Source organism: Serinus canaria, chromosome 4 (genome assembly GCF_022539315.1).
Source record: "Serinus canaria isolate serCan28SL12 chromosome 4, serCan2020, whole genome shotgun sequence".
NCBI classification, from domain to species: domain Eukaryota; kingdom Metazoa; phylum Chordata; class Aves; order Passeriformes; family Fringillidae; genus Serinus; species Serinus canaria.
The window spans coordinates 23342372-23365769 of NC_066317.1; the positions used below are offsets into that span (position 1 = coordinate 23342372).

A 23398-nucleotide genomic window follows, 5' to 3' on the forward strand; every position below is an offset into this window, starting at 1 on the left:
AGAACCTAAAACAGGTAGTATTTTAGACTATAGAATCAGAGCATAAACATTTGGATAAACAAGGAACATCTCCAGTAACCACACAAAGAGTGAAGAGTGAAAGTCAGCATTTCCTATATTCTAAGTCATCCAGTAGATAACTTCATATTTTTTGTGACTTCCTGGCACAAAATACAATGTTTTGATTTTACTATTACTATTCTTACTATTATTTTAAAACAATTTAATGACTAAGCTAAATAATGTGTTAAAAGTTAATGCTCATGTAGTTCATGGATTACCAAAATGAGCTATCTTGGAATTTAAGACAAGATGTTTCACACAAGAAACACAGGAAATATGGTATAGCAACAATACTTGAACTTCAAAACAGTTCTATAATGTATTTAAACAGCAAAACAACTGCCACTCATTTCTAGAGTGAAATTCAGATCATACATTTATAAAAATAACATATAGATACTTATATACACATAAATACACGTTTAACCAGGCTTCAGTATGCAACTCTAAAAATCTGTCTGAATTCCACACTCCAAGTAAATCCAGTTTAAATCCTGGGTTCATTCATTCTGTTGCTGAACGCAGCTTATAACACCGTCTGTTTGTGAATCAACTTTCAAGGCTATGTACACTGAATAAACTCCAGAAAGCATTTGGGCATAGACAATTCATCTCTCTCTATTTCAAAGCACCTTACCTCATGATCTTTTTGTGTTTGCTTTTCCAGTGCTTCAAATTCATCTATTTCCATTTTTTCCTTCAGTCTCTCTTTCAGTTCATTTATTTCTGACTTCAACTGCTCATTTTCCAGCACTAGATTATCAAAGTTAGTTTGCAGGACGTTGACCTCATTTACAGCAATATTCTGAAGGAGTGGCACAAGAAACTTTAGAAACTGCTGCTGCAATATCAGCCTTATTGCTAGAAAATTCAGAACAGACCTACCTTTTCCAGTTCTAATGCTTCACAGAGTTGCACAGATTCTTTAAAGTCTTTCTGGGTGTAGAAAAAGAAATGCCCTCAGTTAGCAGATCTACAAGATCAAGCAATTGGAGTATTATATTCCTTGTTGCTTGTCTTTTCACACAGCTAATCCTGTTTAGAGACCAAAATTGACTGGGTCATTTGCGACAAACCCAGAGAAGCACAGAACCATACTAGAGCTTCACAGAGATTCCAAGAGACTTTGTAACCAGTTTCAATAATTCTGCAGACACAGAACACTGGTGTTCTACAGAAGAGTAAGGCTGATCTTACTGAGAAGGATGTTATGCATTTGTGCAGTATCAGAAAGTCAAAACAGATTATGATGTTACCCAATTCATGTTAGGACCAGCAATCCATTCTTCTTCTGAAGTTTGATCAGGAACCATCGGGCAATGGCTGTCATACCCAGAATTCTCTAACGTAGCTGAAAAGAGAGGTGTATTAACAAAAGTACAGTAGATTTTAAACTGACCATGAAAAACTCTCATAAAATAATTTTACCACATTGGAAACAATCTTTCAATGGCAAAAACACAGCACACTGAATAAGACTTCTGACTCTCAGGATGTTATGTTATGAAAGGCAACACCACTGAAGTCCAAACCCTATACTTATGTTGACCATCTTATCATGAAGTCTAAATCAAATCCAGAATATATGCTAAAGTACAGACTATGAAAAGTTTGAGTATCAAGGAAAGAAGCACTCAACAATAACCTGCAAGATGTAAGGAAAAAAAGCAACTCACTCCCATACAGAAAAAAAAACCCAGAACAATCCACCTACAAGCAAATACATGTTTGACAGGACAGGTAAATAAGGATGTAAGATGCAATTCAGCAACAATACTGCCAAACTGTCCTCTTATCTTCAGCTCAATTTTCTTAGAAACTTTCTTCCCCAATTTTCAGTTCACTCCTTATGAATCCTTGAATTTCTCTGTCTCAATCTGATCTTTGAGTAATGATTTGGGGATTTTACACCCACACACCTCTCCATTTTTGGGAGGACAACATGGTGAAATGGATAGTCTGTGTTAAAGAACACTTTCCCAAAAAACTAGGGGGTTGAGAAGGCTGCTTGTCAAGTGTTTGTAGACCCCGCCCTTTACCTCACAGCTCTCCCCTTTAGTTTAAAGAATTAAAAGCTCAATATCAAGGGAAGTTGGGGTAGTAGAAGCACTTTTCATTGAAAAGTGTACAACAACACTTGGAGTCTTGTTAATTTGTTTTTTAATTTATGCTGTCGAAGGATCAACTTATTCCCTTTGGGAAATGCAATGCAATGCTTGCAAAGTTATTTATTGGGAATATCACAGAATATGAAATAGAATGGTCTGGGTTGGAAAGGACCTCAAAGACCATCTAGTTACTTACAATCCTCCACATCTGGTACTGCTGGCAGAGACAACTTCATTTTTTTTGTTTCAGTCAGCATTGGATTTTCAAAGTCTTCAAAAAAGCTCACATTTTCCTGGTTTATTTTACCAGCAGCCCAAGTAAGTCTTCTTTTTATTCTCTTGGCCTTTAAAAAAGTATTTACAGAAAAAGGGATAAACCAAACCACTAGGCTGAGAGTACATGTTGCCTCAGACTAGCTCTGTTTCAGCACCTGTATCACCAGTTAATTAGACAGTATTTTGCAGTTTCCTCAAAATCAGTTGGAAAGCAAAAAAGTCCCTGCAGTCTGTTCAACACAAAGCAACATTGAATTAACAGAATTTAAAAGTTAGCCCTTTAAAAATATGAAAAAAAAAGGTGAAAATTGCCCATCATACTTAGTCTTCATTATCAATATAAAGCTATGTATGTAATGTTACCTTTTGCAAACTATTTCAGAGTTATCAGGCAAGATCTGAACAAGGGCTTACTTTAACATTCTCTTTTGATGCAAAGGAAGCAGAAGTCACCAGCATCTCAGTTAAGTTTCGTATTCTGTCCTCCTGTACTTTTTGAAGGGAATTTTTTTCTTCCAACAGCTGGGCCAGTTGGTCCTTTTCCATTGCATGAATCTGAGTTTTTGAAGACACCTTCCAGAAAGAGAATAGTAATCACAGTGACATTTTAAGAGCAGAAACAACTCCTACAGTAGATACACAATTACTGATACTTAAAAACAACTACACACATATGCTCCTTTAAGTCTGGAAGAGAAAGCTTTAATTCTTCTTTGACTGCAAATTTAGTATTTACAAGTGGTCAAAATTCTCAGAAATGATCCAGCCTCAGATTTTTCTAGGTATAAAAAGAGCATTCTCCTAAATATAACTCACTACTGCTATCACAGAAGATACAGAACATAGTCCCAAGTTCATGTTGCAAATTCATTATCATCTAAAATAAGAAATAATTTTTCTAAAAGTTTTCTCTAATGATATTTATAATTTGCAATAAAAAACGTGCATTCTTTGATTTAAGGCACTAGAACAGTTCGTTCAGCATTGTTATTTTCCTGTGCCTTATGTTTTATTATTTGTGGTCTAACAAGACTTGCAAGATTCTTCCACAGCTCTGAGAAGGAAAAACATCAGAGCTACATTGTTGGGTGAGAAGTTACTATTGTTCATTTTCTAAATGCAACTTCCACCTATACATGAGCTAAATTTTGCCAGTGATAATCATGCAGTTGCAACTTCCTTGCAACTCAAAGTGAAGTTAGACATCAGTAAGGGAAGAAATAATATGAAAATGTCTTTAACAGACATTCAATCACTTCTTAGATTAATTAATTATGTGAATTGTTTCTTTTGATCAGTTAAAGTGTGCTATAAGGCACACTAATTTCTATTTGTTAATTATGTTAACCTACTAATTAGGTGTAACCAATTAACAATTCTGTCAGTTGATCTCATTCAGCCTTAGCCTGCACACAGAAGTTGACTGTCATCAGTTGTTCTAGACTATTCATCTCCTATCTAATTTTTATTCTCTCAATAAAAATGGCAAATACCACTTTAAAGAGTTCACCTACCCCTCCAAATTTAACTGCTTTTGGTTTAAAACAGCTGGTCTCCAAATAGCTATCAGTACTAAGGATTGATTTATTTGAGTTTATTACATACTTCCTCCAGCTGCTTTTTCAAATCCAGAATTTCTTTGCGGTATCTCTTCAGGAGGGCATCATCATCAAGAACTTCATTGACTTTTGGTGTATTCTTCATTCCTTTGGCTGTATTGGCAAACTGGAAGAACATTCTTTCATGGGTAATAGTTAAAGAACAAATATCTAAAAAGACTTATTTTGTCTGATATTTCCCAACAGAATTCAAGGGAGAGTTTATCAGATGAAGAGCAACATATAATAGGACAAAAATATTTGAAATAGCTTATTTTTAATGTATGCTAAGCTTTGAAAAGGTGAAGTTTTCCTTTCTTGATAATAATACCTAAAACATGAAGCATAACATTTAAGTAAGAGTATCCCAAGTTATTTTTTATTTAATAAAAAGCTCAAAAGATCATCAAAAAGGGAGACAACCCCACCTAAAGAATATATACTGTTTATTAAAAGTTCAATTCCTGTAGTGCCTAACATCTTGTGGTAGCAAAGACTTCTCTAACTAGGTTTGGAAAAGGCAAATGAGATAACGGTGGTTATCTCCTGCCTGCAAAGTGAGAGGAGCTTTGTTCCAACTTCCAAAAAGCTCTAGGTAGACAACCTAGCACAAGAGGATTAGGAAAAGATGCTGTGTACAAAAAAGTATTTCAAATTATGACTTTACAGAAGCCCTTCAGAAGATCCAAGTCATTAAAGATCCAGCAGATTACATTTCCACTCCTCAAACCTGTCTACAATAACTAGTGCTGGAGAAAAGGTGAGAAGCTTTACCTGAAGAGTGCTGAGTGTCTCATCAAAAGAAACAGGAGTAATTGTACAAATAATAACTGTTTTAGCATTTCCTCCAAGGGAGTTCTGCAGAATTCGAGTCAGCTTGCTGTCTCTGTAATTTATGAAGCTAATAAAAAAGAGGAAACAACAAAAAAAGTCAGATTTCTCCCTAAACATGGCAAATACATTTTCTAGAGGTAATAGGTTTTGTGAAACAGTTACCTCCATAAGATTATTAGGAAAGGATTTTAATTTCTTAGTTTAGCAATGCCTTATCTTATAACAGATGTACAAGCAATTGCTTACCCAGAAGGGTCATCACAAAGTTTTTTGATAACTTGACCCAGAATGAACAAGCTCCGATTTATATTGCAGCCTTCTTTCAGTCGAACACCTAGGTACCACACATTTTATTATTACTATTTTAAATTTATAACAATACTAAGATACATTTTCAACCTGTCAAGCTTTTGTGCTATGTTATGCTCAGAGGGATTGATTGTCCAAGAGTTAACTTTAAGTGCCACAATGCACTATTGACCCAGTAGCAAGCAGTACCCAATCCTTTAAGATAGCCAAAAGGAATTGAAATATAACTCTAATCAAAAATAAACATTTAGAACCTTTACATGGTAAGCATCTGAGGCCATAAGAACTATAGTTTTGCTTCCTGTTTAAATTTTGCAAGTGCCCACATTTACACATATAAAAAACCTGTCTTAGATACAAGTTTTATGTTAGCGACTCTTTGTAAGAGAGATTATTACTTGTGTCCCTCTCAGATCACTTTTTCTGATGAAGGCACTTTTGTGCAGCTTCATGCTGTCACTGTTAACAGATGAGCTTCCTCTGAACTAAAGAGCGAGCCATCTATTGCCTCTTGACCTTGACACACAAGGTCCCTAAAAAGCTTCTTGTGATTTTGTTATTACAGGTGCATCTTCATTGAGTCATACCCATTGTATTAGTTCAGTGAAGGACTGTTGCTGGGCCTGCAATTCTAGGAAAGGCCTATTACTACTTAATTGTTTGCACTTCACTGCATTTACAGTATTTTCCTGAGTACATCCTGTCTTACCAAGGGGAAAAGGCATTATTTATAAACAATAAATAAAACAATAGCACATGGATCAAATAATTTCCTTTCTATCATAGTTTCTCATAGGGGTTAATTAACAGAAGTTGTTGTCATGGAGCCTTATTTAACACTCACCTTCAGATCCTGTTTGACTAGCTCTTTCACTGCCTGCCAGATCTACCAAGTTCTGCAAATACATTAAATATGTCACAGGTTAGTTCTGAGGCAATTTACTTTAAGTCCTCATAATTCTAAATATCTGCTAAGAACTTAATAAACTAAAATCAAGGTTAAAAAAAAAAAGTAAAGGGTCTGTCATTACTGGAATTAATGCATAGCTACTACATGTCGGAGAAGGGAGACGCGGACAGAACTACACTCTCCACAACTACACACAACAAATACTTTCAAAAGTACATGAGGGTGTGGAGTAAGTTTGTATGAACTCTATTATTTCATCCCAATTAGTGTTTCAAACTCGCAGTACAACAACCTCTACCCTCAGTCACAAAAAGATAAACAATTTCTCAATACAGAAGTGTTAACTACTAATTAACTTCTAATCCAGCTGTAGGAATCTTCCTGGGAAAGAGTCTAGGTGAGATGATCTAGTGTCCAGTCCTGAGCTGGCTGTATGTGTCTCCTTGCCTATGGAGATAAGGAAAATAAATGAACTACCAGAGGAAAAGCCTCACTCTGAATCTGGTTAAAAGCCGACAAGAACGTTATGGCATCCCATAGTGAGCAAGTAGCCCTCACTTTAATTAATTTTTGCTTCAGAGGAGTAAAATCCTGTACTAACTCCACCAAACAGCAATAGACCAAGAGGGCTAAAACCCCTCTCCCCTCACCCTTGTTACCTGTGGTTACTCTAAAGTCAGTTGGAACTGAGATGGGGCAGAAGGGGGTGGAGCAGCAAGAGTGGATACCCCAAGTTATGGTAAGCACAAAAAGTAGGTATTAGTTAATTGAGATACTGCATGAGCAGTGTTTACACTCAGACCCCAGAGCTTTTTCACATGAAGCCAGAACAGAAAGCTCTCTTCACAATGCATGTGATTAACTTAATGCTATTTCCAATTCTGAGTAAGAGTGCTCATGAGATTTTAGCAGGATAAAAGAGTTTCACCCTGGTTCCATTCCTGCAGTTGTTTCAGATAATTTTCTGAGAATCAAGAAAAGACTGTAGAAAAGGCTTCTGAAACCTTAACATTTCCCTAGAGATGTCCAGTGATACTCTCCCCAGTTTGTAGCATTTCATATACCAGTAATCCACAAAGAGATGCTAAGAGGGATTACTTCTGATTACTTCTGAAAAACAATGAATCTTTTGGCCATTGCAAATGTAGGCCATATGTTCTTTATACAACAACTAAATTTGAGGATAAGGAAAGTCTTAAGGTTACCATTTTACAGGTTATTTCACTGGACTTGTCAGTGGTCAGAAACAATTGTAGGGAAGATTTATTTTACAAAATGCAAGAGCATTCTGACATATGACCTCCTAGGAGCATAAGGGACTACCACTACCCAATCCAGCACGAGTAATTCTCATGTAGAACTCCCTCTGGTGGGAACATCTGCTCTAGATAATGCCACAGGAGTCTCCCTCTATACTTAAGCAAAATCTGTCAGAGTTAATGATGAAGAGCTCTTGTAAGTCATTATGCAGTACCATTAGTCTCTCAAACAAGTAGTAACAGCAAATTCTCTAGTTAACCTGTACTCCAAGAAGATATTAAATAGATATTTACCAAGTGGGAAACCATGACTGCTCCATCACAGTTTGCATTTGCAGGGTCACTTCGTTCTCTGCTTTCAATGATCTAGAAAGGCAATGAAATGCATTGAAGATTTTCTTTCTTTGAAAACAGTAAAACCACTCCCAGTAATGAAACAGTTTTTACCATTCTGAAGATAGTGTGAGAACGGCTGCTGTGTTCATTCATTTTTGTTTCTCCATAATGGCGATTTTCTGTCAAAAAGCAACATTAGAATAATTCTGTTTATATTCTGATAAACAGATAAAAAGCACAATTTTAAAATTCTCCGAAAAACTTTGGTTTATGAATATAAAGCCAAAGGGATACCCCATGGTTCTAAATATACCTGATTAACCAACACTTTTTTAAGCTATCAGCTGACATTGTCTAAATACTTACTTTCTCCTTTTCTGATACATTCCATAACTTGTTCTGGGGAAACCACCACTTCTTCAATCAGATCTTCTACATATGTATTCCTCTACAGAATAAACACAGGAATAAATTTTACTGAACTCCCAAGCACACGTCAATACATAAAGTAAACATTACCAGCAATTATTGTGGTATTCATTCAACAGCTGAATGTCTTTTTACTCTAAACACAAGGGATGGGTAAAGTTTAGACTTTGACAATTTTGGTCAAAGGCAATTGTTGCCTAAAGGCACAAGGATCAAACAATAGATTTAGAAAGTTTCCTAAAAACAGAAGGGCTGTGTGAAATATCCTTCTTGACATTTTCTGAGGGAATTTAGGAGTATATTTCTCAGTAACTCTTATAAGGACATAGTTATACAACTGATAAGTTTCCCTTCTTCCTATGTTCCAAAACCATAACCATTTAAGGGAACCAAAGGAAAAAACATCCCAAAACCCAAACCAACAATTTTTATTTCCTACAAAACCTTACATTATAAAGAAACTGAAGATGATGTTAATACAGATTTCTTTTTCCATAGTAATCATCTTACTGAATAGTTCTAGTCCCATGGTTATTCTGTGATCACAGCAGTATACCACTTGCTAGATGATACAAAGATGATATTAAAGTAACTCTGCATATCTGTCAGAAACTTGAAACACATAGAGCTTAACTAAACAATTCTTGAGGTTTTACTGTCAAAGTTAAATAAAATATACCATCCTGGAAACCTTGAGGATTAAGTCTACTTTTATAAACATTTACAAAGATGAATTAGCAATAGCAAACCCAAAGTCACTACTGTTATTCTATTACATCAATTGTCCTGCTAATGATGAAGATACAATTACACAGTTTGTCCCAGAAAAGTTTTCCACTGGGTGCTTCTGAAGGCTTTTTCTCCCAACTTCTTTTACTCCAAGCAGATACAGTACTTATACATAACATCCACTTACATTAACATCCTCACGAATTCCCAGAGGCTTCTTTTTCCTATTATCACAAAGCAAATCGGTAATTGTTTCATTGTAGATTTCCATGTATGAAACCCTTAGCAGGAATTCTCTATCTGGAATCTAATGTTGAAAGGAAAAAAAAAAAAAAATCAAACAAATAACAGCTAACTGATGGACATGTTTTAATACAAATATTCTTAAATTGGAGACAAAAGTTTGGATATTGTTCCACAGATTTCTTTCCCTTCATCCTTGCTGTACATTAGCATAAAACAATACAGAATAACTTTTCTTCTATCCCACCTCTTTCCAGCTGCATTAATGGTATACCACTTCTAAGGTTATTACATTAAGATAACTGCCCAACAGAAGCATAGTTCTCCTACTTAAATGCCATTTCCATAACCCATTTCCTCCTGCTTAGGCTCTTTACTCGCTGTGTACCTTGTCTTCTCTCTTGGCCTGCTTGGATTTACATTGCTGCTGCTGCTGTTTTTTCCCCTGCCTCCTTGGTAAAGAATGTTGGGATGAGGAAAGGCCACTCAATGGACTCCAGAAAATTTTCTTACCTTTATTTACTTCTATAAACCCTCCAAGGGTACTCTGCACCTCCCTAAAGGAGCAGTGACCATTTCAGTTCATTGGTAACAACTACCTGAAACCCTCTAGGCAGAAGCAAGCACTCTGTAAATCGTGTTTTGGAAATCACTGTTTTAATGTACACTTTCTCCTTACTTTTATTAATATTGAGCAATTAGCAATTCTTTTTTAAGCCTGAAATAAGTAAATATAGTGTCATATTCTTCCCAGTAAAAAAAATAAATCTTTAATTGTTAATTTTTTAGACCTTTAAAATGGCAGAATAAACACAAAGCTTTGCATTATCTTATCTACCACATTAATAAGTAAGTACCTATTTTCATTTTTAATCAGTTTAACATATTTGGAAGATTAAGGTTTTCTACTCAAAGTTATTTTTTTGACTCCCCATGTCTCAGAACCCTCCTTAGTTTTGTTCTGATTTGATTTTAACTAATAGAGTCCCATTAGCTTTTTCTTTGAAAACAAAAGATGAGCCTGGCTCATCTTTGCCAGGCTGGCAAAGTAACTGCAACATTTAGTCCAATATAAGTTAATTTCCTTCATAAGCCTCCTGATACTGAAATTAATTTTTATGTAACCATCACAAATATTACTAGTCCTTTCAGCCACTTCAATTTAATAGAATTGCTCACCTCACAAATAATTTTGAACACATGTTGAATTGCCTTAGGGATAATGCCCACAGAATCTTCATTCCCCATCATTGTGTAAGTCTTCCCTGAAGCGGTCTGTCCATAAGCAAAAATTGTACCTAGAAAGATAGTTAAGTTTTACCAACTATCTCTGAAATACATTGCAAAAGTTTTTGAAACAGATTCAAAACTTACCATTATAGCCTCGCACAGCTGACTGTATAATTGGAACAGCTACACCATCATACAGCTGCTGAGTGTTGTCGCTTGAGTGAAAGACACGATCTTAAAACAAAACCAAAAAGCATGTGAATCCACTCTAATCAAAACAAGCTATCATTCATTCAGTATTGCAGACTTCAAATCCAGTAAGTTTGTATAATCATCTCCAGGTGAACTCCAATATAAATATCACTGTACCACCACTAATGCAAGCTTTTAACATAAATATTAAACACAAAATAAAGAAAGATACAATGAAAAGATGATAGACAAGTTAAAATAAACCCTAAGAATAATGAACATAGTTAAATAGTCACCCCATTTAATCCTAAAAGGTTTTGGCTAATTTATCTACAAGGATGGTAAGCCTGACAAGACAGGTTAATTGTTAAACTTCTAGCCTGGTGCATGCTTTTACTGAATGTGTATTTTGGGAAAACTATTTGTAGTGGCTCACATGAACAAGTTGAGTGAATCAGAAAGAAAAGACTCAAAGGGAGCCAGTTAGTTAGGAGGACCCCACATTCACACTAGTCACTTTTGGGACTGTGTTCTCCCATACCCTTCTCCCTAAATGCTCTGGACTAGCCCTTGTTTAGTCCATTTGTAACTGGATTTCTGATCAATAAAATGTGTTCCAAAGCCACTACGGCATGAACCAGAACAGAAAAAGTAAGGTCCATCAGGAAGCTGAGCTCAAGCACACATCCCAGAGCTGCCTGCATCAGAAATCCTGTGTGCCCCAATGATCCTCCTTGGGAATTATGAAGCTGGGAAGGTTGGGGAACATTTCAAGAAGCTCAGGGCATTCACCACAGTCGACACGTTCAAGAGAACAACAGCAAAGTTCAGCTTAAGCATCTAAGTAAAGCAATTGCTTTCACATTCTTACCGTAACTAAATGTTTTGGTACCACTCACGTCGGAAACAGTATTATTCTCACTTCTCCAGTGCAGGGACACTTTATCTGAGGCTTTTTCTCTAGAAGAATAGACACTGTGTTACCTTTACTGGGCGAGGACTCTGCTCTCAAAACGCGGACCCCTTACCGCGACCCCCTCTCCCCGGCTCCCGCAGCCCCTCGCTCCGCATCGCTCCGTCCGCCTCTCTGCCCCAGTTGCGGGGCACGGCGGCACCCAGGGCTGCGGAGGGAGCTTCTCCTGCGGCCAGCCCGGCGGCTCACCTGCCGATGAGTGGCCGCACTCGGACGCACACCGTGACGGCGCCTTCGTCCGCCATGCCGGCCGGGGACAGGAGCAGCGGGACCGGGACAAGGGACGGGAGCAGCAGCACCGGGACAAGGGACTGGGCCAGGAACGCCCTCCCCAACCGCCGCCGAAGTTTGAACTGTGCCCGCAGCTGCTCCCTATTGGTCCGCGAGGGACGCACGCCGTGCGTGGAGCGCACCACTCGGACGAGTTGGCGGGGAGGTGTGGGGGGGGCGGCCGAGGGAAGCGTGGTCAGGAGCAGACGGGTGAGCAGCCCCCGAGCTCTCCCGCGACACTTTCCCCCCCGCCGTCTGTCGGCGGCGCCCGGATGGCAGTGGCCGGGGAACCGAACGCTATCCCCACAGCCGCATCTGCCGGTCTGTTAAACAGCCCGAGGCAGCGTCACTGCGCTGTCTGTCTGGACAGCCGTTCCAAGGCTGAGAGCCCTTTCCATTAAGGATTTTTTTCCCAGTATGCTATGTGAACCTTTCCTGGTGCAACCTGAGGCTGCTTCTTCTTGTCGTTTGTGACTGGGGGAAAGAGGCCAACACCCACCCGGCGACACCCTGCCGTCAGGCACTTGTATACCGGGATAAGGTCTCCCCCGAGCCTCCTCTCCTCCAGGCTAACAGCCCCAGCTCCCTCTGCCGCTCCTCACAGGACTCGTGCTCCAGACCCTTCCCCAGCTCTGGATGCACTCGAGCATCTCCACGTCTCTTGGAGCGAGGGGCCCAAAACTGAACGCGGGATTGGAGGTGCCAATGATGAGTGCTATCTCTACTGCCGTGCACTCAGCCCCCAGTACCTCGAAAAGCTGCCCACTGACTCTGAAGAGTACACTTTTACACATAAAGCGACACTGTCATGGGATTTTAAAAAAAGTTTATTTAAGTAAAATGTATATATGTATTGAAGTGAGGGCTAGAAAAACAGTGTGAACATCTTGTGGGTGGTAGTTCTCAGTTCAAAGCAGCATCATTTTAGGAAGCAGACTATGTCTGCTTAGTCAAACAAAAAAAACCTTCATGACAGTGTGGACAGGTTTGAGGGGTGGGAAAGGAGAGGAAAATAGCTGCAAAGAAAAGCCTACAGAAATCAAAAAAGAAGGCACGCTCAAAAATAATTTCTTTTGGGGTCAGCAGAAAAATGACTACATTACAAAAACACTTTTTATGTTCCAACTTTTAAAACTATCTGTTTTCTTCCATTTTTTAATCATCCTCCCCTTCCTCGTCTTCCTCTTCCTCAGCTTCGGCTAAGGCTTCTTCCTGTGCAGCCTTAAAAGCCAGTTCCTCTTCCACAGTGGGGTCTGTTGCTTCAGTGATCCCTGGCTCAGTGGGGAACTCTGTTTCTGCTGGTGGGGGCAGTGCAGGAGTGTGGCTTTCTGGACTGTATTTGTGACCCCAGCCAAAGTAGATGTTCTCAAATTTCCTGAGAAAGAGAAGTGAAAGATCACACATTCACCCCCTGGCAAAATATTAGCAGAGAGACCATCAGGCATCCTTACTCTGCTGCGCAAGAAGTCACTGTGGTGCAGATATCCTCTAGTAGAAGAATTTTAAACAGGGCACCACTTTCTAACTGCCCTAATGGTTATTAATACATCTTCTATTTAAAATGATGAAGTGTCACTGCACTGCGCTGCAGTACTGTGTAGTGGAAATCTACATGGAGGAAATAACCACATGCAGTGGAAACAAACGAACATTAGAACCACAGAATGTAGCTGGTTTTGTAAAAAGTCCAACAAACACAAGAGTATGTGTTTTAAATCAAGGACTGTGCTCAAATACTAATTCAGCGTTTACATCCATTAACTTTATGCCAGCCTTTCCAATGATTATTTGTTTTCAGTCTTAAATACCTATTTACTGTTGCTGTGCCATTTAAGTGGCTTTCTCCATCAGTCTCTGGAATAGCTGGAACGCAGTCAATGAATTATTAATAAAGTAACTCTGCCTGCATTAGAGTCAGTGTTGTAACCATGTCAGGTGGGCTCTCACCTGCCAGATGCAAAGGCATAAGCTCCAGGCCATCGGTTAGACTGCAGGATTGCAATAGAATATTCCGGGATCAGGTTTGTAGAAGCCTGAGCTGTCCAAGCAGGGATGTTTTTCATGCCTGGAGACAGCCAAACACACATTGTCTATGAATAAATGAACTTGACAAGCCCCTACAAAAGACTTAAGACTGAGCTACAATACTTGCACAGAATTCAAGCAAAGTTTATGTTAAGTTGCCAGAAAGAGACAGAAGTCGGAAAAAATAAGTGTAGGTGCTGTTTTCCAGCAGGTGGTTTGCATGAATGGGTAGGTAGCACAGGAATGCTTATAGACCCCCCCATATACAGAAAAAATCCAGTAGCCCTCACCCCTGGGACTTTTGTCAAGGACTTTTTATCACTTACAGATAAATTGTATAGCTATATTTCACCTTGATTAAAGAATGAAGAGTAGAAAAATAATCAAATATGGATGTAATCTAATATTCAGGCTCCCTTATTCCCGTGATTTGCTGCAGTGATATGCTGAAAGATCTAAATTCTTATACCAGTAATGAATATCAGTGCATGTGTGTACATATTAATTATTCTATTTACTTACACATAAACATACATTTTCTTTTTTCCTAAAAAGATGAGATAAAAATAGCTGAGTGTATTTCATCTAGTAAGCTGTTTTGAACTTCCAATAACATGACAAGTCTAAATTATTTTTTCCTTTTAATCTCAACAAGATAGTTACCTAGTAAACCTGATTATTTCAGTTTTAATGTCAATACTATTAACCATTTTGCTTTTGATTGATTTTGTAAAAGAACGTGTTTACCCTGCAGAGGCAAAATACATTGCTCCAAGAAGTGTCAGAGTTCAACTTCAAGTATTTACTGCTAAATGACAACATTTCTAGTGACTCTCTATCAAAAAGTTCATATTCCATGAATACCTTCATCTTCAGAGATGAGAGTAAGAAGGGGTTGTCCTGTTTCTTCCTGGTGCTCTTCTTCCTCCTCCTCTTCCTCCTCTTCATCTTCTTCTTCATCTTCCTCTGATTTTTGGACAGGATTAATCCACACACAGCGACCCTATAATTGATGTGGAAAATTAATAAATACATGTAACAATCATTGAAAGAATGCAAGTTAAAACTAGTTAAAACAATTGGCTTGGACACACACGCAGTTAAGGGATAGGGAAAAGAAAAATACGTATTCCATAAGTGGAATATTGTTAACAAAATATTGTATCCTCTTGGCAGAATGTTCCCCTCATTCTTCCCCTCATTCATTCCTGCTTACTGTTTGAGAATAACCTTATACCTCCATCATCAGCTTTTTGTCATTTTGTATTCTTCAGTTCCTGGCCAGTTTGGTTTATATCCTTGCTAGATTACTAGTTACTGCAAACTATGGAGTTATTCCTTCTTTTTAAAATCTGCCTTGTTATGTGGCTACCAGTCCAAGGAACATAAGAGAACATTCTTAAGAGTCTAATGCATACTAATTTTATTTTTTACAACTGTTGTTTTGCTGGTAGTAAATTATTTCCTATAATTTGCTGTTATTTTGCACTGGCATTCTTGAATTGGTAGACTGGCCATCAAATCATCCAGGAATAAAAACCAAATTAGAAATACCTCTTTCTAGCACTAGTCTGATAGAACATGTTTTTAAGTTTTTTTCATTCAAATGTTTCACAGCAGAAAGTATAAAACAAAAAATTAACCAGAAGAAAACCAAATTAACCACTTAAGTTCCATTTAGCATACAACCTTAACCTATCTGGGTTTTAGCATCCTACCGAACAAAAGAGAATTTTAAACATTTTGATCAAATAAGGATTTCAAAGCAGAAAACCTAATACAGAAGACTGCAAGAAATGATTGTTATATATCAGGGCCTAGCTCCAAACTGTTATTTAAAGACAGGTTTCAATCTCAAGAATACATCAGTGGAAAAAGTGCTAAACCTAGAGGGTTCCTAAATATATATATACACACATAAAAATAGATGGTATATGTAAATATGTGACGGTGCTCGCAGGGGTCCCAGGAGGGAAGAGACAATAATGTTGACTGCATGTTTTAGAAGGCTTGATTTATTATTTTATGATATATATTATATTAAAAACTATACTAAAAGAATAGAAGAAAGGATTTCACCAGAAGGCTTAGCTAAGAATAGAAAAGGAATCAATAACAAAGGCTCGGACTGACCGAGACAGTCTGGACAGCTGGACTGGGATTGGCCACTAATTAGAAACAAGCACATGAGACTAATCACAGATCCACCTGTTGCATTCCACAGCAGCAGATAATCATTGTTTACATTTTGTTCCTGAGGCCTCTCAGCTTCTCAGGAGAAAAAATCCTAAGGAAAGGACTTTTCATAAAACATGTCTGTGACATAAATACATGCAAGATATTTATGTATTATATAACATACAAAAATACATGTTTTATGTGTAAGATATTTTGATATTATATATGATATAAAATGTATTTTCTATATAAAAATCTTTCAATCCTATACCATTTCTAGTGAATAGTTTGCATGTGTCACTCACACTCTGTTACCCTACAAGCACTGCAGTGTGAGTGGTATCCAAGGCCCATGTGAGCTATGCTGGCACACACCTGCTTTAGAATGCCCTTGACATGGTGTGCCCACATGGCAAGGGACTCCACCATTTCAGCCACAGGAGAAGGCTCAAATTCAGGGTTTTCTTCATATGTATCTCCTCCTTCTTCTTCTTCTTCGTCCTCTGGAAATTGGTAAAATCCAGTGGGAGAGACGTGGGTTCCTGCTGAGATTCGTGCTATCTGTGCGCGCAGGTAATTGGCCTCATTCCCAGGAAAAGGAGGGAAGCTCACAATAGGAGCATCCAAGCGACCAGTGAAGAACTTCTTGATTTGCCTGGCACAGACAATCTGGGCTGGTGTCACTGGAGGTAACTTCACCCAGGGTTTGCCTGGCTCGTTACAGACAAAGTAGACATATTTATTCGTCCCAGTCCCATTTGCTTCTTTTGGGATCTCAGGTGGGGGTTTATAGGTGGACTTTGGTGGTTCAGGTTCTTTTTCTTTCTGCTTCTCTTCTTCCTCACCCTCACCCATCTCTTTCTCTTCTTCTGCAACAGTTTCCTCTTCTTCCTCTTCTCTTTCCTCCTCCTCCTCTTCCCCTTCCCGTAACTGTACTTCAGCTATAATATAGTTCATTTCCAGGCCCAGAATTTTGCCCCAGAAGCGACAGGTCTGGATTGGCTGAACATTAACTAGGTTTTTAAAGGCAAGGAATATGTAATAGCATTCATCTTTGCTCAGGCCAATTCCAGCCTGTTCAAAATAAAAGGCTGTTTCCATCACATTTGGTAGAGCAGGCTCTCCCTAGGAAAGAAGATTCTGAGTTAGATAATTATACTTCACTTTCTTGTAGTGCCACTCATTATCTCCAAGTGCTTTGCAGACATTCATTCACTATTTTTTTTACTATCATTTAGACAAATTAAAGGTCTTTTAGTGGTAAAGAAGAGAAGATGAACGGCAGCTCTTAGAACACATGATTTCAAAATTTAAACTCCTAATTACTGCAAAATAAGGAAAAGTCAACATTCTTACACAAGATCTACAAGGGATTCAGTGCTAGGGCATGTCAGCTAAGAGGCCTTTGATGCCTGCAAACAGTGACACTGTTGTCTTGTGTTGTAGATAAAACAGATTTTACATATTTAGGCATCGGAGCAACAACATTTCTCTGGGGTGAATGTTGCTTGGCATACACCTCCCTGCAGTTTTTAAACTATTGCCCCCTCTCATATCAAAGTCCATTGTAAGACTCCATCTGGCTTCAGTGGAAGTAGAACTAGACCAATAATTAAGTATTTCCAGTTGCTCTACCACCCATCTCTCATTTTATGGGTGGCAGGTGATCATATAACACAGACAGAGTTATTTGAAGTTGGACATGGCAGGGTATGGAATTTGGAAGAATTAGTGCTAGTTGCATATGGAATTTTTTGTACCTGAGAAGTTTCTTATAACAAAGCAAGATTGATAGGATTATGAAAAAATCAGAATTCCTTTCTGAAATACCCTACCTTTTTTCCCATTTTCAGCATCTTATACTGTTAATGTAAGGTACATAACAGGCTATGGATAAGATGAAGGACTGTCTCTTCTGTGGCTGGTATTTGTACTCTCCAATGGTAATTCATTTGAATATATACTGGTTAACTGGTTGATATGAAAATCAACATCTTGTTTAATGATTTCCCTTGGCTATTATAATTCTTATTTATATTCTTTTATTTGTCATTATCAGATTTCTCATTTTTCCTTGGGTACAGATGCTTCTGCATATAGGCAACTGAATAATGAAAAATGCTATTTTAAGAAGTGGCTTTTCATTTGTATTAGCTGTCCATTAAAACAATATTTTGTTTCAGTTGGAGAAGGACAGACTGGAACCACACCAGGAGCTGGAAGAATCACAAAATTCTGCATTCTGCTATTTTACAGTAGCAGCTGTGCACACAATTGTAAAAGAATATGTCAATAAGAATATATCCCAAAGAAGAATGTAGGTTGAAGAATATATCAAGAATTATGGTCATTTAGGTAAAGAAACATCCCTTTTATAAAAAGAAAATTAACTTGGATGCAATTTTCCGTGCTGAACTGACATATGGGAGATGTTACAAACCTTACTTTCTGTTTATCACCTCTAGAACATCCCTGATTACAACAGCTCAGGATATTAGATTTGTATCAGGAAAAAATCTCAACTAAGTAACCAGATGGGTTTTTTTTCTTCGGAACTAGACATGGGACGAGCTCAGAGGTGAAGAGGGTACGTGCTGCTGTGACTGCAATTATCTGTAAGGTCAGGAGAGGCAGCACTACAGAAGAGAGACCACAACTTCCTCCTTTCCCTTCTCACCATCCGACCACCCCTTCCTTGGTATATTTGGTACCTGTTTCACTCTGATAATAACTCACCATCTCTTCATCTAGCTCTTCATGATCTTCTTCTCTAACTTCCTTGACAAACAAAGCTTTACACTTTTCTGCAGCTTCAAATGTTGGAGGGATCAGATGTTCATCTCGAAGAGTGTCCATTTTTTTCCGAAACTGGGCCCACTTCACATCCTGGCTGATATCCTCAATTATGTCTACTGTATTTTCAGGCTGTTCATCCAGGATCTTTGTTAGCATAGTAGCAAAATGATCATATCTGTCATAGAAATGTAAATATTGTTGGCTTACTATACAAAAGTCTTAGAATATTATGCTTTTAGTAAAAAAAGTAAAGGCTAATTATCTGGATCTTTGGAGAAATCGTTGGAACAGTTAGAAGAAAGGGGATCATGGAGCCTTGAGGCAAATTAGAGTTAAAACTAGTCTGAATATACTTAAGAGCATCCTCATCCTCCATTTCGAGTATATACTCCTCCTGTCATGAGCTGAATCTGATATTAAACCTATTCTCAATCATATCAACTTGTTTTTGGACTCTCCATAAAATTCCAGTGGGGATTTTGTTTACAAATGATGTTGTACACTAGTATGCAAGTTTCACTAGTGATGAAATATTGCATGTATAGCATTATCCCATTCTATATGTACCTTCCTTTTTCCTTTGACCTTTCTCTCTACTCATACTTTCTACCCTATTTGATTATGATCCTTTTTCAGACTTACAAGTTCAGGCCAGATTTTGTGCTGGTCTTCAGTAAATAGGCTTTTGCATTCTTGATTGCCAGCATCCGGGCTTGGGGATCGGGAATCTCATCCTCATACGGGCTGTATCCGGGCTGGTCAAGACCATAACCCGGTTCGTGTGGCTGGTAAGGGCCATGCCCGCCATCATAGGCATCTTGTGGGTAGGCACTTTGTGGTTCGTGTGAAGGGTCTGATTCTGGCGAAGGATCCATGCTGTGCCGTGCGCCCGGTGCCCTGGGAGCCTTGTCCCGGCGCGTCTCTGGCTGATGTTTGGCGCTGGCACCTGCAGCTGCTCAGCTGCTTGCGCTGCTGGCCCGGGGTGGCCGAGGCGCAGAACAGGGCTCGGTGGCCGACACCGTGCTTGTCGTGCTGCACGGGGCGGCCGGCAGGTCCCCTGCAGTCCTGTGCTCGGTGCGGCTCCTGATGCGGCTGAGAGATGCTTCTCCTCAGCCCTCGTGGCTGCTCAGACCCTCGCCTTATCTCCCGCGATTCCCAGAGAGCCGGTCCCGGTTCCGACGTCTGGGGCTCAGCAGGGCGGCAGCCCGGGGCCACGCTGGGCCGGGTGAGCAGTGTGGGGGCTGTGTCCGGAGCACAGGCGGGCTCGCTGCGGCCCTTCCCGCGGGCCGGCCCGGCCGGGGGCTCACTGGAGACCCGGGGTGCGGCCCGGCCCGGCCCGGCTCGGCTCGGCCCAGCCCGGGGACTCCGCGCGGCCCCTCCGCAGCAACGGCGGCGGCGGGCGGGGCGTCGCCGGGGGAACGCGGCCGCGGGCAGGGAGGGCAGCCCAGTGACCCGCCCCAGCTGCCGCGCCCCTTCCCAGAGGGCTTTTGAGTCCTTCGTTAGTTTCAGAGTGACCCACGGGGTGGTGGTGTCAGGGAGGTGTTTGAACCTGGTCTAGTGAATAGTGTTCTTGCTAATGGCATCAGGTGAGAAGTAGGTGATGGCTAATGTCCCTTCCAACCCAAACCAGTCCTGTTCTGTGAAGCCACGAAATGCTGTCAGTGCTTTCCCTTGAAAGTTTGTGTTACGAGTCTTTCAGCTGTCTGCTGAGAGCAAAAGAGTGGTTCTTCAAAAGGTTAATCTTGTTTTGGAAGGTTGTTAGTTTGCCTTCATTGCTTTCATGTGTGTTTTAGTGGTGATACGCTGTTCATAAAGTACAAAGGTTTTTCTTTTAAGAGAAAAAAAAATTCTGTTCCTGGATCCAAGGGGAAAAAAACCCAAGCAGTTTTAACTTAAGTTGGAAGGTGCTTGGATAGAAATCATAATCAGTGTTAATAGGAGAATTATAGAATTTGATGAGTTGGAAATGGCCCAGGAGGATGCTTCAAGTTCACACCATGTGCCCCAGAGCATTGTCCAAATGCTTTGTGATCTCAGACAGATTCAGTGCTGTTACCACTTCCCCAGGGAGCTTGTTCCAATGTCCAACCACCCTCTGGGTGGAAAACCTTTTCTTAGTATCTGACCTAAACCTCCCCTGACTCAGCTTCATGCTGTTTCCTCGAGTCCTGTCGCAGGTCAAGAAAATGAAGAATTAAGGCAACAGGTGCCCATAATGTGAGTTAACTTTCATTTGCAACAGTATTCAAACACTACATTGTTTAAGAATTGGTATTATTTCCCATTATCCTACTCTGATTTCATTGGCAAAGGATTCAGTCTGTTTCTCCAAGGCAAGTCTGTTTTGCCCGTGATAGTAATAGGTGAATGATCTTTCTGCTCTTATCTTGATCTGTTGTGTTTGTTCTCCCCTCTCCAGTTCAAAACAGCGAGTGATAGAAAATCAGCTTTGGGAGGCACCTGGTGTGAACCTTGAGGTGTCCAGCCAGGGTAAAACCAATACAGTGCTGTAAAAATCTCAGCTGAATGCCCTATGAAAGTTATAAGTTGTGTCAAATAAAGTAGTGCAATACCTGAACTGTAAAATACACTTCTCTGTCATTGATGGATCAGCTAATGTAACTTTTTAAAAGTATGGTTTATTATAGATACTATTTTTTTGGATATAAATAATATTATTTCTAATATTATTTATTAGAAGCAACCAAAAAAAATTAAGAAATAGCTATGGCAAACTTTTGTCGCATTCCAAGAGAGTAAATCCTAGAAGTATCATAGAAGAATCCGACCCATTGTGAAGGAGCAGCAGAACACACTTTTCCACATCCTTAGCAGGTGGAGCATTTATATAAAGAACTAAAAAGTTTTTGTATTGTGTCCCTATGATTCCAACAAGGAAGACATGATAAAAAAGTTCTGCTGAGTTTGTACTTGTTAGAGGTTTTTTAATTGATCTTTGCGAGGAATGTGCCCAGGCTCATTTTGCAGAACTTGCCCATTGACTGCAGAGGGCGATACAGTACTTGCAAGTTACTTGTGGATTCCTTTTTATTTGATTTCTGTATCTCATATTTGGAGGGAAAACTTGTTTAGTAATTCAATTCTAGTAAAACTGTATGAACTAAGTTACCTTTCTGCTTGTGTGTTGAATGAAGTAGCTGCTCAAGAAAGGCCAAGTGCTTTGTCTTTTCAATTTTATTTAGCAAAGAAAGAAAACTGGGGTCACCTATATTGCAGTTGTTTAAGTTAGGACACATGTGAAATGTGCAAGGGCTCAGGACAAGTAACTCATCAGTGCAGAAGGATGTTTCACCAAGGTGCTATGATGGTCTTTTGTTGATAGAGAAAAGTAGGAAATGGATATGTGCAATACTGCAGCATAATCATACTCTGATCATTGTCAGTAGCATGGGTTAATTAGCAGTACAGTAATTAAAGTATTAATGTTTTCCCTTTTCAAAGGAGGTTTGGATTGCCTTTGCTGTGGCTGGGTAGCCATTGTTTCTTGTCCAGTGGAATAAAGTCTGCTTTTCAGTAGCTTTTTAAAATTTTTTTAACTGAACTACCTGTTACTGGCTTTCAATTGGAGATCCAAAAAAATGTTGCACATAGAACTAGACAGCTGTTGCATCTCTATACAGGTTCATTTGTGAATTTTGAACATGTGAATTTAGCACTGGGAAGGGAAGAACAGGCAACATGAAGAAAGCATCGCTTTTCAGCTGATACTCCTTCTATGCTCTATTGATTTCTTTGCAAACAAGCATTGAATTGGAAAACCCAGATTCCCACTTGTGTCTTCCTAGAAGAATGCCTTCATCTCCAGACTAGTAAGTAGCACCTGTAGCTAATGAGGTGAAGCTGGTCTCGCCTGTTTAGCAGGCAAGGCAAATTTAACTTAATTCTAGCCCATATAAGAGGAAGCAGCTGATGTTGCTTTCTCCTCAGAGCTTGTTCCATCAAGTAGTAGCAGGTGTGCTGGCAGGTCTCTTAAGAGGAGGGCATAATTAGTAGGTTCTTGTTGGATTTCCTGTGGCGTAGGTTTCAAACTGTGTGCTGTGGTCAAGACTCCAGTTCTAGAGGGTCTGAAGATTATCCTCAGCTTTTCCTTTACACTGTGTTTATGGATTAAATTCTTGTGCTTTTTCTGACTGCTTCCAAATGACTTCAACAGGAAAGGTACTTGAAAAGTACAGATTTTGTCTTGCTACCTTTGTTAGTTCTTGTTAAAGTCTATTTGCTACATAATTACTTTTTAATATCTTTTTCATAGTTTTCCATTGAGTCAAAGTTCTTTGTTGTCACTTATGATAGTAATTTCCTGCTAAATATCTAAGGAAGCTCTTGTATATATAAAAGTAAATATTATTCCCTGAATCTTAACTGTTTATGGTGCAGAGAGGAAGAGATACTCATACAAGTTCTCCTTAAAATATGGCAGAATTTTTTCTGTTGGTTCTGAAGTTTTCATTGAGTCATTACTGAAGGCATGTGTCTTTTTTTTTCTCATAGGGAGATTGATTCATTTTCTTTGGGCTGTATGCTGAAGTCAATCTGTATTCCTCAGGTGGTCATAGACATTAAATTAACACTGGCAGTCTGAGATGCTTTTCTCTATGAGAGCTTTTTCAATATTATTG

At 39.2% G+C, this 23398-nt stretch overlaps 2 protein-coding genes across 17 annotated transcripts in view; both read right to left on the reverse strand.

The window, feature by feature from the left end:
- CENPE (centromere protein E) overlaps positions 1 to 11843 on the reverse strand; it is a 39753-nt gene extending 27910 nt beyond the window's left edge. For all 16 annotated transcript variants that reach the window (XM_050973665.1, XM_050973677.1, XM_050973667.1 and 13 more), the window contains exons 1-17: positions 11679 to 11843; positions 11388 to 11476; positions 10469 to 10558; positions 10274 to 10392; positions 9039 to 9158; positions 8060 to 8141; positions 7805 to 7872; positions 7652 to 7723; positions 6033 to 6084; positions 5126 to 5213; positions 4820 to 4946; positions 4053 to 4172; positions 2862 to 3020; positions 2368 to 2515; positions 1320 to 1414; positions 949 to 999; positions 701 to 868 (exon numbers count right to left, since the gene is read on the reverse strand). In XM_050973665.1, coding sequence (XP_050829622.1) covers positions 701 to 868; positions 949 to 999; positions 1320 to 1414; positions 2368 to 2515; positions 2862 to 3020; positions 4053 to 4172; positions 4820 to 4946; positions 5126 to 5213; positions 6033 to 6084; positions 7652 to 7723; positions 7805 to 7872; positions 8060 to 8141; positions 9039 to 9158; positions 10274 to 10392; positions 10469 to 10558; positions 11388 to 11476; positions 11679 to 11734 — 1704 coding nt within the window. In that variant the 5' untranslated portion in view covers positions 11735 to 11843. The remainder of the gene's footprint in view (positions 1 to 700; positions 869 to 948; positions 1000 to 1319; positions 1415 to 2367; positions 2516 to 2861; positions 3021 to 4052; positions 4173 to 4819; positions 4947 to 5125; positions 5214 to 6032; positions 6085 to 7651; positions 7724 to 7804; positions 7873 to 8059; positions 8142 to 9038; positions 9159 to 10273; positions 10393 to 10468; positions 10559 to 11387; positions 11477 to 11678) is intronic.
- A 791-nt stretch (positions 11844 to 12634) lies between these two features.
- LOC103826262 (radial spoke head protein 4 homolog A) lies at positions 12635 to 19932 on the reverse strand. Its single transcript, XM_009101550.4, is given in 6 exon segments — positions 12635 to 13134; positions 13707 to 13824; positions 14649 to 14787; positions 16338 to 17087; positions 18699 to 18933; positions 19401 to 19932. Coding segments are annotated over 6 exon segments (1716 nt in total). The 5' UTR covers positions 19634 to 19932; the 3' UTR covers positions 12635 to 12893.
- Between the last annotated feature and the right edge of the window lie 3466 nt (positions 19933 to 23398).